This window comes from Micropterus dolomieu, linkage group LG01 (genome assembly GCF_021292245.1).
Source record: "Micropterus dolomieu isolate WLL.071019.BEF.003 ecotype Adirondacks linkage group LG01, ASM2129224v1, whole genome shotgun sequence".
NCBI classification, from domain to species: Eukaryota; Metazoa; Chordata; class Actinopteri; order Centrarchiformes; family Centrarchidae; genus Micropterus; species Micropterus dolomieu.
This window is the reverse complement of record NC_060150.1, coordinates 10,539,051-10,555,089: the sequence shown is the minus strand read 5'-3', so window position 1 is coordinate 10,555,089 and position 16,039 is coordinate 10,539,051. Positions and strand designations below refer to the sequence as shown.

The 16,039-nt window shown below is 41.5% G+C and overlaps 1 protein-coding gene across 5 annotated transcripts in view; it reads right to left on the bottom strand.

Annotated features, from left to right (window-relative positions):
• The window catches only part of LOC123975129 (sodium- and chloride-dependent GABA transporter 2-like), a 29,620-nt gene that overhangs the window by 3,152 nt on the left and 10,429 nt on the right, over positions 1-16,039 (bottom strand). For 3 of the 5 annotated variants that reach the window (XM_046056359.1, XM_046056349.1, XM_046056322.1), the window contains exons 2-13: positions 14,829-15,073; positions 14,200-14,334; positions 9,902-10,042; positions 9,703-9,793; positions 9,451-9,583; positions 7,615-7,749; positions 5,200-5,303; positions 4,617-4,741; positions 3,135-3,247; positions 2,900-3,037; positions 2,670-2,772; positions 834-934 (exon numbers count right to left, since the gene is read on the bottom strand). In XM_046056359.1, coding sequence (XP_045912315.1) covers positions 834-934; positions 2,670-2,772; positions 2,900-3,037; positions 3,135-3,247; positions 4,617-4,741; positions 5,200-5,303; positions 7,615-7,749; positions 9,451-9,583; positions 9,703-9,793; positions 9,902-10,042; positions 14,200-14,334; positions 14,829-15,042 — 1,533 coding nt within the window. In that variant the 5' untranslated portion in view covers positions 15,043-15,073. Of the gene's footprint in view, positions 1-833; positions 935-2,669; positions 2,773-2,899; positions 3,038-3,134; positions 3,248-4,616; positions 4,742-5,199; positions 5,304-7,614; positions 7,750-9,450; positions 9,584-9,702; positions 9,794-9,901; positions 10,043-14,199; positions 14,335-14,828; positions 15,074-15,169; positions 16,019-16,039 lie in introns of those variants that run through there. The other 2 variants (XM_046056331.1, XM_046056340.1) reach the window with 2 other exon arrangements.

Genomic DNA, 16,039 nt, shown 5'->3' with positions numbered 1-16,039 from the left:
TTCATTACACTGGCTCCCAGTATGTTTTAGAATTGACTTTAAAATTCTATTGATCACTTTTAAAGCTCTTCATGGCCTCTCGCCTTGTTATATTTCTGACCTTTTAGTCCCATACGCACCAGCACGTACCTTGAGATCCTCGGGCAGAGGTCTGTTGTCTGTTCCAGAGTCTCGACTGAAAACTAAAGGGGACAGAGCGTTTGCTGTCAGGGCCCCGAGGCTCTGGAACAGCCTGCCCGAGGAAATCAGGTCGGCTGAATCAGTGAACTCTTTTAAGTCCCTTCTTAAAACATACTTTTATAGGAGAGCTTTTCCCGATCTTATTTGACTTTATTTTATCCCTTTTATTTTATTGTATTTTACTAATTTTATATTAAATTTTCATGCTCTTATCTTTTTTTTTGTATTATTCTTTACACTTGTTAAAGCACTTTGTAACTTGTTTTTGAAAAGTGCTCTACAAATAAGGATTATTATTATTATTATAATGCATGACATATTTTCTCCATTTTATTACATAGGAATGTAATATTACATATTCCTATGATAAATTTACTAAAATATTTATATTGACATGCACATTGAGGCAGTGAAAATCTATTTGATTTAACACGTTATAACATGTTTTTTGCACATTTGCAGATTAATTTATATCAAGACACCAAATTACAAGAGAACATTTCGTATCCTTCCTGATGAAGTTGAGGATACAATCCAAAAAGTTGTATATGTTGGCACTCTTGGAGATACAGAAATGCAAACAGTTATTGATAGGCAAGTATGTCATGGGAGGTAGACGGAGTGACAGCAGGCCGGGGGGGGGGGTCACTCACAGTGCACAAAACAGGGGTAAAGTATTTCCAGCAGAGCTTGAAGACAGGCAGTGGGCTGTAGCCGGTCATGTCCCTGATGTTTGCACTGAAGCGCTCGGCTCCTGTGGGCAAAAACAAGAGCAACTTCACCACGAGTGGTTGTGGTTTGGTTTGACATCATGGTTTGGTTTACGAATGGCTTGTTTTTTTTGGTGGCGGTAACTGACTTTGGTTGGAATACATTTTTCTTTGCCAGTATCCACATAGAGGAAGTTACAAGAAAAGGTTGCTGAAAAAGAAAACATTACTTTGACCGGACATTTCATAGCAGCAGAGCCACGAGTAGCAAAGTCATTAGTAGCATTTGTAACAAGTAGTAGTAGTTGTACAACTAGTCTTAGTACCAGTACAAGTAGTGGCAGCTATAGTACTAACAAGCGATGTAGTTGGTAAATAAATTGTTACCCACAATATAAGAATGGTGGTCAAAACTACAAAAAACAACTGCATTATGGTATTTGGAAAATTCACAGTAAAAATCACTGATTCAGTAGTATGTATAACTAACTTGATAGGTTTCATTTTAATTTTAAAATACTCTCTATTTATGTATTACTTGTGAGCAGTACATTTTGATGGCTCACTTGATAAGAGAAATTTTCTAAAATAACCAAACCGAAATTCCTTCAGGACCACCATAACCAGCAGCACAAGAGTGTCAGTCAGATGTTAGAGTCCTTAAAAATGGTCAATCCCACAGTCATAAAAAAGGGCGAAAGGTGCACTGGAGTCCTGACCGCTGTGTTACCCAGTCCACTTAAAACCCTCTCCTCAAATCTGCTGCTCCACTCACCTATTGCTGGGAGAGCCATAAAAACAGGCTTCCTTGGTAAGCCACCCCCACCCCCGACTTGACTTATTTGTTATCACCTGTGATGCTACTACTCTTCTCACAAAGTTAATTGTCACTCCAGTACTTATTGTATTGTCCTGATGGATGTTCATGGCACAATACCACCTATCTCACACTTAAACAAACAATGTTTTTGTAAAAGCTCTAGAGCCCCAGGTTTGGCTGGGATAAGGGCTCCCTGGGGCCGTCAGACTGAGACTGAGAGGCGACGGGGCCCGGGGGCTGATTTAGGGCCCGGAGGAGACAGACAGGGGCCTGGCTAGGAGCCAGTCTCCTTACAACAGTGGGTAGCTGCAGCCATGTTAATATACTGTCTACTGACTCCAAATGGAATGCAGAGGGAGGGGAAGGAAGTGCACTGGTTGACTGTTTGTTTATCAAATTTTAGGAACTACTTTCATTAGAGTGATTAAAAGTAGATAACTCTTACCGCTGCTCTTTATATTTTCTGTAAGTGGCGAAAACAATGAACCTGAGATTTATTTAGGCATTTTCTAATTGGGCAGAATGTGGAGCCCTATTGTTCAGACATGGGATGGGATGGTGAGATTTGGAGATTTGTTCTACACTTAAAATGTGTCATAGGCTAAGTAACAACACAGACAGAAGATGATGTGTGAGGCTATAGGAGAGGAGAGGAAAAGACATGAAAGGATAAGAGAGGAGAGAAGGAAAGAAAATGAAAAGAGAGGAGGGGAGAAAAGCATAATGAAATGGAGAGGAGAGAATGGAGCAGAGGAAATGAAATACAAGGATAGGAAAAGAAGAGGAAATTAAATTATAGGAATGGTAAGCCAAAGAGAGGAGAAAGGAAAAGAGGAGGAGTTGAAGGAAGGAAAGGAAAGAATAGGAAAGGAAGGGAAAGGAATTAGAAAAGGAGGGGGAGAAAGCAAAAGAAAGAAAAGGAAAAAAGGAAAGGTAAGAGGAGGAGTTGGGATTTGTACCGTAGACCCAGCCGATGGCCAGAGACTGGAAGATGGAGAGAAGCAGCAGGCTGGCTCCACTGCAGGAGAAATGGTCATAGATCTGGAACACATACAGACCACCCTGCATCGGAGTGAAGACAAACATGCACATAAAATAGATCATAAAAAACAAATTGGGCAGAGGATTGTGTACACCTCATGCATACACCCACACACACACCCCCATCCATCCATCCTGAGCGTCTTACCGGCGTGACCATGACCAGTCCTACCAGGAAGCAGACGACGCAGACAAACAGCAGCAGCAGCTCTCTGCGGTGGCCTCTTCTGATCTGATGAGGGTACAGGTCAGTCACAGACGTCATCAGGGCCTCCAGACTCACAAACTGGGTGACAGAGGGGAGACAGGGTCAGCGGTACGACACATAACACATCAATGCCATAAAATGTAACTCATCAAAGTCGGTGTGTGTGTGTCTCTACCTGAGTGTCCAGCCCCAGCATGATGATCATGAGGAAGAAGCAGACAGCCCAGAGCTGGGGCAGAGGCATCATGGCTACAGCTCTCGGGTAGGCAATGAAGGCAAGGCCAGGACCTGAGAGGAAACGCCACCACAGGAAAAATATGATGAGCAAAGTAATTACATGTTATTCAAACGTGAAATGTATCTTATCCAGTCCAAATATTATTTATTCCTGTTTATTATTTCTATAGAATTAGAAGTAATAAAAAAAAAGCAAAGTAAAACCAAGTATAACCAAAATATGTCTATAAATTTATATATATTTCCAGCTAAATTAGCCCATAAATGATTCAGTGTTTTTCGTAAAATAAAGAAAAAGGATAAGGCTGGCGTTATAAGATATTTTCTTACCATCAACAAATCCCACAAAAAGACCAAAACCAACTATACATTTGACTCTTGATACCTCCCAATTCTCTACCATGTCTGTGGCCCATTCATTCCTACTGAAGGCACAAATCTTTACTTTTTAAAAAGAACAAGTCATTTCCTACAGCAGCTGGGAACTGTTTTTTTTTAGTAAACATTACTCATACAGGAGTAAATTGGTGCATTTGTGAGGGACTATTTTCAGCCTTGGAATAATACAGATGAATTGTCTTTTGACAACAATACAGCTCTATGGCATGGAGGAACAAGTTGTTTCAGTCTTTGGCTTTACAGATGACTTGTTAAAAGGACTTATTTGACAGATTCGTTCTTTTAATGGGGTTTGTTGACAATAGGAAAAATAAAAAATACCATCAGACTTATTTTTTAAGTGCTTGGTCATGCCAAAAAGCGGCACAGTGAAATGAATTTGCCTGTCCTCACTAATTAGGTGGTGCTAAGCTTGCGGCTCTGGCCACTGTTGGTTTGTCTAGTTTTAGTTTACAGCAAAATTAATATAAACTAATGGTGTTGCTTTTCATTAGGCAGATCAGAGGTATATAAAATCGGATGGTGTGACAAAACTAATATGTGCCTCTTCCATTTGGGATTATCTCTGTTCCCTCACTATCTCTCATGATAGCTTGCAATTCATCAGTGGTTTATTGATTTGTGTGTCAAAATCAAAAAGAAGTGCATGGATTTACTCCACCGCAGTGACTGGGTCTTTACCTCAGATGGATACGCTAACATTAGCTAATTGTGGGATGTATATAACCAGGCACATTAAACATGCTGCTTTCTCATTACTGCTGCAGGAAACAATTTCTTTTTTAAGAACATCCACCCTGGCATTAAAAAACAAAGAAACTTATCTAGAATGCTAAAAACTCAGCCCTTCTTTTCAAACATTTAGATTAAATTTAAAAGGTCAGCATGAAATACTGCAGTGGATTAATTCACTAGCTAAAAGTTAGGCTTCTTTTCTGATTCCCCCTGAGCCATTTTCCCGAACAAGATCTCCTCGCTTCTGCTGAGGGAACTGCCGCTTCCATCTCCAACCCTGTTTCACCTGACTGGGCCACGGTGGCTATGTTCACGCCCTGCTCCTCAGCCATGAAGCCCAGCACTGAGAAGATGGCAAAACCTGCCAGAAAGCTGGTGCCGCTGTTAAGGAGGCACAGAAGGAAGGAGTCCCTGGAAGGCAATAAAAAAAACATGACACACAAACAAAGTCACAACATTAAGAAATACATGTAAACAGTTATGGGACACAAAAGCGAACATGTTGAAAAGTTTAAAATTTAGTAAAACTGTCACTAAAACAGAATCCAGTGAGGTCTTTATCTTGGTCTTTTGCGCTGTACTGTGAAGCTCTGGCCTAGAAACAAGCCAAGAGCTAAGTGCTTGGCTCTGTGTGTGTGTGTGTGTGGGGGGGGGTCCTGGAGTGTGGGAAACATGGCAGCGAGGGCTTTTCTTTAAGGTGTGGCTATGTCAGGGTGTTTTCTCTGTCCATTCCAGCCATTCCTTCTGGAAGCCATCTGACCAGCGGGAGCGTACATCTTACATTTCAGTGAAATCAGGTCTGAAGTGGAGTGCATAAGGAGACGGTGTGCGGCAGGAAATGCTGTTGTGTGTTGACAAAAGTGTCTCACTTGTAGCAGTCATTGTTGTATTTGTTGTAACTGCCAAGGGCTGTGAGGCTTCCCAAACAAATTCCATATGAGAAAAAGATCTGGGTGCCTGCGTCCATCCATACCTGTGGAAAGAGAGGGATAGAGGGAGGGGAGAAAATGAAAGGTCAGATGTGAGGCATCAGGAGCCAACTGCATGTTACTGAACGGGATATGCCTGTATTTAATCAGAACTTCCCTGTCTGCAAATTTTATCCCATTTGCATACAATGAACTTTGTCACATCCCACATTTCCTGCTATTCCACAGTGCCTTTAGAGGGGATTTAATTAGATCCCATAAAGACAAAACTGGCCAAACTTTACCTTGTGTTCAGCCTTTATGTCTTTAAGGATGAAAACAATGTGTGTTTGGTGGTGTCCTTAAACTGCAAAGAAAGTGTTGCAGATGTATATAAAATAGAGGTGTTTTAAAAGCCAGAACAGTCTGTACAGTGACAGTGGTAATTAGTCCTTTTTTCTTCTCAGTGTCTACAAACCCCATTTCTAGAATAGTTGGGTTATTTCCCTAAATGCAATAAAAACAACAATCTGATATTTGTTAATTCACACAAACCTTTTTTTAACTGACCAAAGTACAAAGAAAAGATTTTCCAATAGTTTTTCTGACCAGTGTAATCATATTTTGTAAATATAAACACACTCAACTAAAGCTGGGACAGAGACATGTTTATCATTGTGTTCCATTACCTTTCCTTTAAATAACACTTTCTAATCATTTGGGAAGTAAAATTCTAATTGTTCCAGTTTCGCATTTGGAATTTTTTCCCATTCTTGGTTGATACAAAACTTCAGCTGCTCAACAGTCTGTGGTTGCCGTTGTCCGATTCTCCTCTCTAGATGCGCTACATATTTTTAATAGGAGACAGATCTGGAGCAGCAGCAGTCCAGTCAAGCACACAAACTGTGTCTACGAAGCCACACTGCTGTAGCCCGTGCAGAATGAGGCCTGGCATTGTCCTGCTGAAATAAGCATGTATGTCCTGAGAAGAGTCACCACCTTGATGGCAACATGTCTCTCTAAAATCCCAATATATGCCTCTGTGTCAGCGGTACCTTCACACACATACAACTCACAATTGCCTTGGGCACTGATGAACCCCCATACCATCACAGATGCTGGCTTTTGCACATTTTGCTGATTTACATCTTTGGCATGGAAAAATCAATAAAACTGGGTGACAGAAAATAAGCTGAAATCTGAACTCATCCGACCACAGCACAAGGTTCCACTGTCTTTCACTCAATCTGAGATGACCCTGGGCCCAGTGAACTCAGCGGCATTTCTGCATTCAATTGATGTATGGCTTCCTCCTTGCATAATACAGTTTCGGGTTGCACTTCTGGAGGCAGTGTCCAGAGCCCATGTGGCTATACTTGTCACAGAAAAACGACGATTTCTCTGGCAGTGCCGCGGTTCTGAGGGTTCGAAGATAATTCTCTGCAATCTTGTGTTAAGATATGTTCCCTTTGAAATAAAAATTTTCTCACGAATCCTTACCTGCAAAGACTGAGCCTTTGACAGATGCTACTTTTATATCCAATCCTGTCACCTAGCCTATTTATTGTGGATTCTTTCAAACAGGTGAATATTCTGTGCACTAAAAAACAATTACCCTGGTCAAAACTATTAAAAAGCCTTTCTTTGTACTTTTGTCAGTTAAGTAAAGGTTCACATCACATATTTATGTTTTTATTGCATTTTGGAAAATATCACAACTTTTCTGGAAATTGGGTTTGTTCTAATTTTATGTAATAATATGACTTTGCGTTGCAGGGCAGCTTTGGTGATTGCACCCCTGTGTTGTCAAACACTTAATTGAAGTCAAAATATCTCTTTCTCTCTATCTATCTAATTTAAACATCTCTGTCCTTTTTGAATTTGAAATTTCAGGCTAACACAAAATCCTAAAAGATATGCAATTTTTCATTCACACAAGTTATACAAATTTATAGATTTATAGTATTTTTGTATTATCTGGGCAATGATTTACAGTATCTCTCAATCAACCCCAATAAATAAAAAAGGGCAGTAGGTATTTTATGAGCATCTGAAATTGTTTTTTTGTGATGAGTAATTGTTGAGAACACACACTTCATTTCAAGAGGATAAACTCTTGCTGTCTCTGCAGACACAAGGTGTAAAGACCTCAAGTCCACAATTTTGACATAAAACAACATGAAAGGTCTTAGCTACTGAAGATCTGACAATGCACCTAATAAACTGAGAGGTTGGGCTTCCTACCTGTAGCAGCTGCTATACCACCTGAAAGAATGACTGGAAGAATTTCTGTTGACTCCAACGGAGAGCTTTTAATGTTGTGTCGTTGAAAGACATCCAGAGTGTGTGTGTGTGTGTGTGTTTGTGTTTTTGTACCTGTGGGTCTGCCAGGCGGGTGTGGTTGGGTTTGAGGTAGTAGATGATGCCCTGGGTCGCTCCCGGCAGGGTGGCACCACGCACCAGCAGGACCAACAGCATGACATATGGGAAGGTGGCTGTCAGGTACACCACCTAGAATGTACACAGCGTGCAGGGATGTGGTCAGAGACAGGGAAAACAGGAGGGACACATCGGTGATGTCCTTAAACAGAGCTGAAATACTAAAAGAGGGACCACTGGAAAGTTGGAGTCTTAAAACCTGTTGACGGATGGTGGCAGTGACACAACAAACAAGTCCTACAAAATTATGGCAGTGCCCATATGAAAGAAGATTTATGTTCCGTTTCTAACTCTATTAAAAAAAGACTTAAAAAAACTTATAGTAAGTAGGGAACTTTTCCAGGAACCTTTATAGCAACTCAGGAACCTTACTTGCATTTCCATCAGAGGAACAAGGTTTGAATGCCTCACCATTCTGTGTTCTTATATTTTATACAAAACAGCGAGGTGCAATAACGGCGAACATCCCACCTTGAACAGGCTTTATAAAAAAAGGGCTAAATAAACAAGCATCTGCTCTGCTGAAAGGTCCTTGAGCAAGACACTGAGACCCTTCCAGTTTCATGGACACTGTTATCTTTCTGACCTTGTGCTTGCTGCGCTCAGAGGAATCAGGCAAACAAAAAGGGGATTCCTCTAGAGGACGGGTTTGTGGACACCATTCTCCACCCCCAACACCATCCTCTGTATATTTTTGGGATAATCATACTCTATCCTCTAATCAAATTACGGACTACAGTTCCCATGTTTTGGTTTCAGTTAGTTACACTGTGGGCTACAACATGAGTTGTTTTTAGTGTGCATTTCTTTACATTGTGGCAAATTAGCATCATATTAAATATGCCAAATTAGCAGTTCCTGTTTGTAATGTACAGACAACTATCATTGTATTACTGGACACTGAAGAAAAATTATGATTCTCAGGAAAGTTCTTGAATATAAGGAGCATGTTTTTTTCCATTGATTTCTCAATGGCTTTGTCACTTTTTATACATGGAGATAATGATACCCTCAGAAAGTGAAGGTAAGTCACAGTGAAAAATATGTGTTGTGTGTGTGCTTGGATTTGACCGAGTTGTGACTCAAGAAATCAGCAATCAGGCACAAAGGGATTTAAAGTGCCTTACGACCAGTGTGTCAGATCAGAGATGTTTTATAGACGAGACACGCCATTCAATCTCATCCTCAATACAACTCTATGGGGAAAGCCCCTAACGGCAAAGATGGCGGTTATCCCACCCCAAAAACAGCAAAAGCGGGAAACATAATTCAGCCAATCATGTGGTTCCACTGACGTAAGGGTCTGTTTTACTGCGACTACGCTTGCACGGTAGTAGTGACGCATGAGCAGTAGAAGTATAACTGGTCGGGAAAAAACGCTTTTTAAACCTTATTTTGGGGCAACGTGGTCGACTTTTTCAGCGATTTTTATTAGTTTACTTCTGATTTTATTCATGTAGTTTTTATGTCCCGGTGACCAGAGAAAGTGCAGTTCTGGCTCTTTCCTCATTCATTCAGATAGGAGCCTGGTCTTGTTAGTCCGAAATAGCTGCCCGGAGGCGTTGCCAAGATGACGGCCGAGTGGCATGACTTGCCTATAAGGACTTTGGCCAAATCCACTACTGGTGCTGCAACTGCTGACTGTGTTGGTAACCTGGCCAAACTACAATAACTAACTTCCTGTTGTTTTTTGAACACCATCAGGCGCAGTATCTGTGCCTCACATCTCTCCCTCCACAACCCCTCTTATACTCTCACGTGTTTTCCGCTCACCTTTCCGGTCGACTTAACTCCCTTCCAGACACAGAAGTAACACACGAGCCAGACAACGGCCAGACAAAGAGCCAGCTTCCAGCTGATTGGACCAAGCTCGTCTAAACTGTTGGAGAGATGAAGCACCTCCCGCCTAGAACACACACACACACACACACACACACACACACACACATACACACACAGAATGCTGTTAATGCATGATTAATACTGTAAAAATAACAAGCGAGAAATCAAGGGAGCTACACTCACTCCCAAAACTCCATAACAGGGGAGGTGGCGTTCTCAGGCAGGCTGCTCCCATTGGCTGTCTCATCACGGTGGTCAAACAGGACACATGCCTCTGTAGGATAGCACACACACACACACACACACACACACACAGTTAAACCCTTAGGGTTTTACACAGCTGGCTCAAAATAAGCTTCTTCAGCTTCCTGTCTTTACTGACCAGTGTTCCATGTATTGTTACAGTGCGACCACGGCAGCTCCGCCTGGAAGCTGTAGGACAGGTAGAAGAGAGCCCAGGCCAGGATGACGATGTAGTACACACAGCCATGCAGGATCATCACCTGGCTGGCATAGCCGAGACCTGCAGAGACATAAGATGCACAAGCAGATCCTAACGTTAGCTGACGTATAGCAGGACTACAGAAACAGATAAAACATATGGAGAGTTGCAGGAACACAAAGAAATGAGCTTCAAAGCATTCACACAGACATATTCTACTGTCAGTTCCAAGTCACTTGAGTTTCACATGAAAGCATCCATTTACTGAGACACTCGACTTGCAGCCCACATCTAGCATATCTTCATTAAGAATGAATAAGGGGTTTATGAGGGCTTGAGTGGGTTAGAAAGTGTAGGACGTTTGCCTTGAAAAATAGCTGTTTGTGATATCCGCTAATGAAATTCAGGCCTTTAGCTGATGATTGCATATTAAATGCGCAGACCAGTGAGGAATTCCTATAGAAGCATTACTTTGTGCAAGTTTGTCTGTATACAAACACACACAGAGGAAGTACTGCATTTTCTGTGTGTTTGTCCCTGTGCTAAACACATGGCCTGCACACAACTGGCTGTCAAACAAATATAGGTAACTCTGTGGGCATGTGCATATGTGTGTGTGCATGTGCAGACCATAAGGACCAAGGGGCAGAGCAACATGTGTTGGCACACTCGTAAATATTTGTCATTGAACAGGGTAAAATAAAGGGCAATATGGAGCATGCACATATTCTGTTTACAATGTGTTTCCCAGGTGGTCCAGCTAGCATACTACTGGCCTTAGCTGCACCTGCATGTGAAATTGTCAAGGCCTGCTTTACAAGACCATTGAATTTGCTAAAAATGGGTTTCATAGGAACATGGGTCTCCTATAACCTCTTGGAGCCTCCTAAACGACGTCTCCCTTCACATTTTCCTTTGAAGCATGGCTGTTACAGGATGGTTGGTAGTCTCACTGCGGGGTGGGTGAAGTAAATGAACTTTACTCTGCTTAGAAATTATTTCCATGTCTTGTTACTTTGAAGAATGTCAGTATTTTTTTATTTTATTTGAACGTTTACAATTGCCCGACAGCTGGGCAAACTCCATCGGCTGATGAAGATCATGTGACATGATCAAAAGCTCCAGAACAGTTGTTTTCTGAACTTCATTAGCTCAGTTTTGTTCTTGCAAGTTGCATTTTTCTAAGCTACGGTAAATTAGTACTCCAGTATAGTAAAAACGGTCTCTATTGCACACAAAGCAGGAGGAATGGGAGGGTTAATAGGGTCGCAACACCTTTTTTCTTTTGGTCTGAGGCCCCTAGCAGGTAAATCCATCCTTGTTTGAACCGTTGAATGCAAATATACTGTGTAATAAATAAAAAAGATTTCATTGTTTGGCTTAAGTGACGTGCTGCATGACCTGCGGCCCCAGAATAATAACACAAATGCTACACTATGTTACTGCTTGTTAAACATGAACCAATTCCAGCTCAGTCAGTCAACATAGATTTACATTATCTACTGCGCATGTTGCTCCACCACAGGCAGCATGGCTATTGACTGCTGCGGTTTGAATTCATATAATTTATCATTCTGCACCTATAAATAAACACAGCCGGGCAGAAATAGTGTCTTTACTGTATGGGCTTATACATTCAGAAGAAAACTGTGAACAGATGGAGTCGGTTGTACAGGGCGCTGTTTCACAAAGACGGTTAAGTGAAAGTGAAAGTTTGTTAAGCCTGAGATGAGGGGAAACTCCGGGTTATCTGTTACACAGGCCGAGGTGAAACCCTGGATCATTAACTAGTAACGTATGCTGTGCAGGTAACCTGCTCGGAAGGAGGTTTTCTTCAACAAACTTTTCTCTCTAACTCCTCACCTCCTGCGGAGTCTGAAGCAGCTTTCTGAAACACTGTTTCATTTCTTTAGTCATACTGTCAATATCAAAGCATCAAAGCACACGGAATGATTCATCTGCAGACGTTTACATTTTTAGAAACACCGAAATCCAAGTTAGATTTTAATTTGTTTGACAGTATTTCATCAAATGCGAAATGAGAACAACATTTACTGTATATAATGTATATGTTAATATAACAGATGTCCAAAAAATTTAAAGTCAGTTTGAACCTAGACACATTTTCAACTGCAAATCATTATTACTTGGTCACACTGTGACTTTACAATCACAGGTCTATGAGTACAGTCTTATCTGTTTGATCCATATTTTCATCTTCAGTTATAGCCACCGGCTTTTTATCCTCATCAGGTTACAGCTGAATAAATATTTTTAAAAATCAAATGTAACATACAGAAGAATTCTAGCACTTTATCATTCAATAAGGAAGTTCAAGTCTGGTAAATGCAGTATAACACTATTGTTGAATGTTTCACATCTCAGGCTTACTCAACTCAGAGCTCAGGGTTAGGCTCAGAGTTTGTTAAACCTGCTGTCTGAAACAGGGCCCTGGTCTACTTTAAGACTATAAGCCTTTCCCTTGATACTTCAATGCATTCCTACCACACAAATGTTTAATTGTCTGAACCAGTTTCCATTCCTCAAAGGTTTGGATTATCCAGGATCATGTGTGCAACTTAATAACTTCACACAGTGTTTTATTTCTCTTTAAAAAAGCATCACATTGCTCACGACAGATTCTGTTTCAGTGGTGCGATTGTGTATTACGTTAATGCTCAACTGTGATCCTTTGTTTGGATTGCAGGATACCATGAAAGAAAGACATTCAACCTCAAGTGTGTGTTTGTTGTTGGCAGGTGGGTGCGTTTTGCCTTCTGCACTCCTGAATTGTTTTGATACACAGGCTGAGATTCAATATGAAATGCACATGCATGGAGCTCGCAGGGCATGCCAAATGTTCTGATTGCAGTCAGATTGTTAACGTGGGTTGTGTTTTCATGTAGACATGGGAATGTGTTGAAGGCTTGTGCCAGTATGGGGAAAGATTAGAAAGTGCAAATGAAGAAGATGAAGACAGTGAGAATGAGAAGAGATGTAGCCAAACATGGGGAGAGACAGTGAGATTGCAAAAAGCATCAAGGCATGCTAACACTTACTAAAAGCCATTATCACATTGTAGGTGTCTCTATGTTGGTTTTATTTTTTTCACCAGTTCAATAAAAACTTGGGCGGCACGGTGTTGCAGTGGTCGCCTCTCAGCAAGAGGGTTGTGGGTTCAAACCCTGGTTGCCCTGGCCTTTCTGTGTGGAGTTTGCATGTTCTCCCCGTGTCTGCGTGGGTTCTCTCCGGGTGCTCCGGCTTCCTCCCACTGTCCAAAGACATGCAGCCTAGGTTGATTAGTGACCCTAAATTGTCCTTAGGTGTGAGCGTGAGTGGTTGTTTGTCTATGTGTGGCCCTGCGATGGACTGGCGACCTGTCCAGGGTGTACCCCGCCTTTCGCCCAAAGTCTCCAGCCCCCCGCGACCCTGTACACAGGATAAGCAGTTGACGATGGATGGAATAAAAACTTATCCTGTGCCTCTGTGTCCATCGTTCTGGTATGTCTTGTTATACTGTATGTCAACTATCTGCCAATTTTTGAAAAATAGTTATATGAAAATCCCTTTCTTTACTCTTATTGTCAAAGATTAAAATATTTTCATCACTCATCCTTTCTCTGAAGCATCTATAAAAAATATATCAACTCAAATCCAATGGATTTGGAGCGAGCAGCTAGCAGTGACCATTATAAAAAAACTCCACTTGACCATTAGGTTGTGGGTAACAGAAACGAGCAATATCATAGGTCGGAGGGGTGTGTTTTCATAAGCTTCATCAGGGTTGGGGGCTCAGAGTATACATTGAAGTTATAATCGTCACTCCCCAATCCATGCTCTGCTGAGTTTGGTTTATCCTCACCACTCCCGACAAGGATAGCCAATCTGTGTCTTGGGGAGTGACGCGGATAAACTAAACTCAGCACATATGGCTTGGGGAGTGATGTTATATAGTCTGAGCCTCCAACCCTGAACCCCAAAATATCAACTATCACCTCTTTACATATTCCAGATTCACATAATAGTCCATTGCACGTGAGTTTGTGGACCAGGATATGTCCATTTCAGGTGAAAACAATAGCAACAATGAGTGCACATCCACAATTAAGATATTACGGTAGACAATATATATTGCACACCCCTACCTGCATCCCTTAACAAAACCTGCATATGCGTGACAATATGCATTGCAACACAACAAATGCCGCCCACTGATGACATAATTACATAAAATTTACCTCCAAATAATGGGCAGATACTCCTCCAGGCGCTGACCCCTCCCAGGCTGGTGTACTGTCCCAGTGAGGTCTCCAGGAGGAACAGGGGGATGCCGCAAAGCACCAGGAACAACAGGTAAGGTACAAAGAACGCACCTGGACATACACACATAAGACAATATTATTGTGAGGACCTTCACTGATTACATTAAGCCCAATATCTAACCCTAAAATAGCTAACTTTTAATCTCTAGAACCAAGTAATAATCCCAAATGAACCCTTGCACTACAAAATGTCACTAATTTTAATACTGACCCTAAATTAAATTCCCAGTACCAATCTGACCTCACAGTAGAACTATTTTCAGTAGAACTCAGTGTTATGGACACATTTTGGAGAACTTTCTTCCATCTGTCCATCTTCACGAGGAAATCTCATGTTGTGTAAAAATTCAAAATACACATATCCCAGGCTCTAACAAACACCTTGCATCAGTCATCACCAGTTTTAGAAAATGAAAAAAGATGAAAGAAAAACATAGGGTAAAAGATAAAAGCAGAAAGATGGCGTGAGTGGACAAAGACAGAATGTCGATTTTCCACAGTTCCTCTCTTCTCACCCCCCTCCTGCGCTATCCCACATGCTTTACCTCCTCCGTTCTTGTAGCAGAGATAAGGGAACCTCCAGACGTTGCCCAGACCGATGATCTGCCCAGCCACGGCCAGGAGGAACTCAGCCTTGCTGGCCCACTGGCCCCTGGCACGTAGGCCGTCTTTGGTGGCTTCTTTCCCTCTGGGGTGGCTCCCTTGGTGAAACTGTTTCAGCAGCGGGTCTCCTTGCTGTGGAGGCACTGTGTCGGCCATTACTGCTTCTGGCAGTTACAGACACACACACCTTGGGGGAAAGAAAAACACAAGAAGTTGAGAGAATATTTTGGAAGAGTGAAACGAAAGAGGATGGTGTATTTTTCTTGACAGTTGGCTGCCTCACTTATCTGTGATGTGTGCCTGAAGGATGCACTCACGTGGGAGGGGGGTGTCCTTTATCTGAACTTTGCAGCACACTCAAGGACTACCTCAAATGATGAGACTTTTTTGCTACTTATGGCCTCATTTCAGTCTCACCTAAATCAGATGAATACATTTATATATACAAAATATCAATTGGTTATATTAGAATCTCCAATATATTTAATATTTTTTATAAGAGTGTTGTACACCGATTAGTCTGTTGATAACTAGTTATTAGTTGATAATAGTTTTATTCACTTTTAATATTATAATTTTATATGGTATCACTGGGGGATTGTTATTATGGTGTATTCACAACAAAACATACATCTTAAGGCGAGATTAGTCTTTCTATGTGATACATAACCTATGTTATTCGTTCTTTCACTTCCGTATCGTTTAATGATTTAAGTTCTTCAGAAGAACTTCTTCGTTGCGGTGAGGCGAACGTGACATAACCTCGGTTCCACTCTTCCTTTTCCTCCACACTGTCCCCCGCTGTGCCATGTGAGCACATAATACTGATGTAACAATCACGAGTCACCTTTAATGAGCCACCTTTCGCTATCACTGACACACCAACAAATAAAGGGATACTGACATTGTCGCGAAACATGGGCTAATTTATAGTTTTGGCTATCCCTCAGATGTAGGTTACACATGTAACAGTTCCATGAGAGCGATCGGCTATCTCTGCGGAACTGAGCAGCACAGGCGATGTTAAGTCTCACGATGCGCTATAATGGATGCCTAAAATACAAACGGTTAAACGCCACATTAATCTTCTCCAGGCTTGTCGTAAGGTCGTATGAAATGAAAAATAGCAGAGAATTCCACGTTGCGTTGCCTA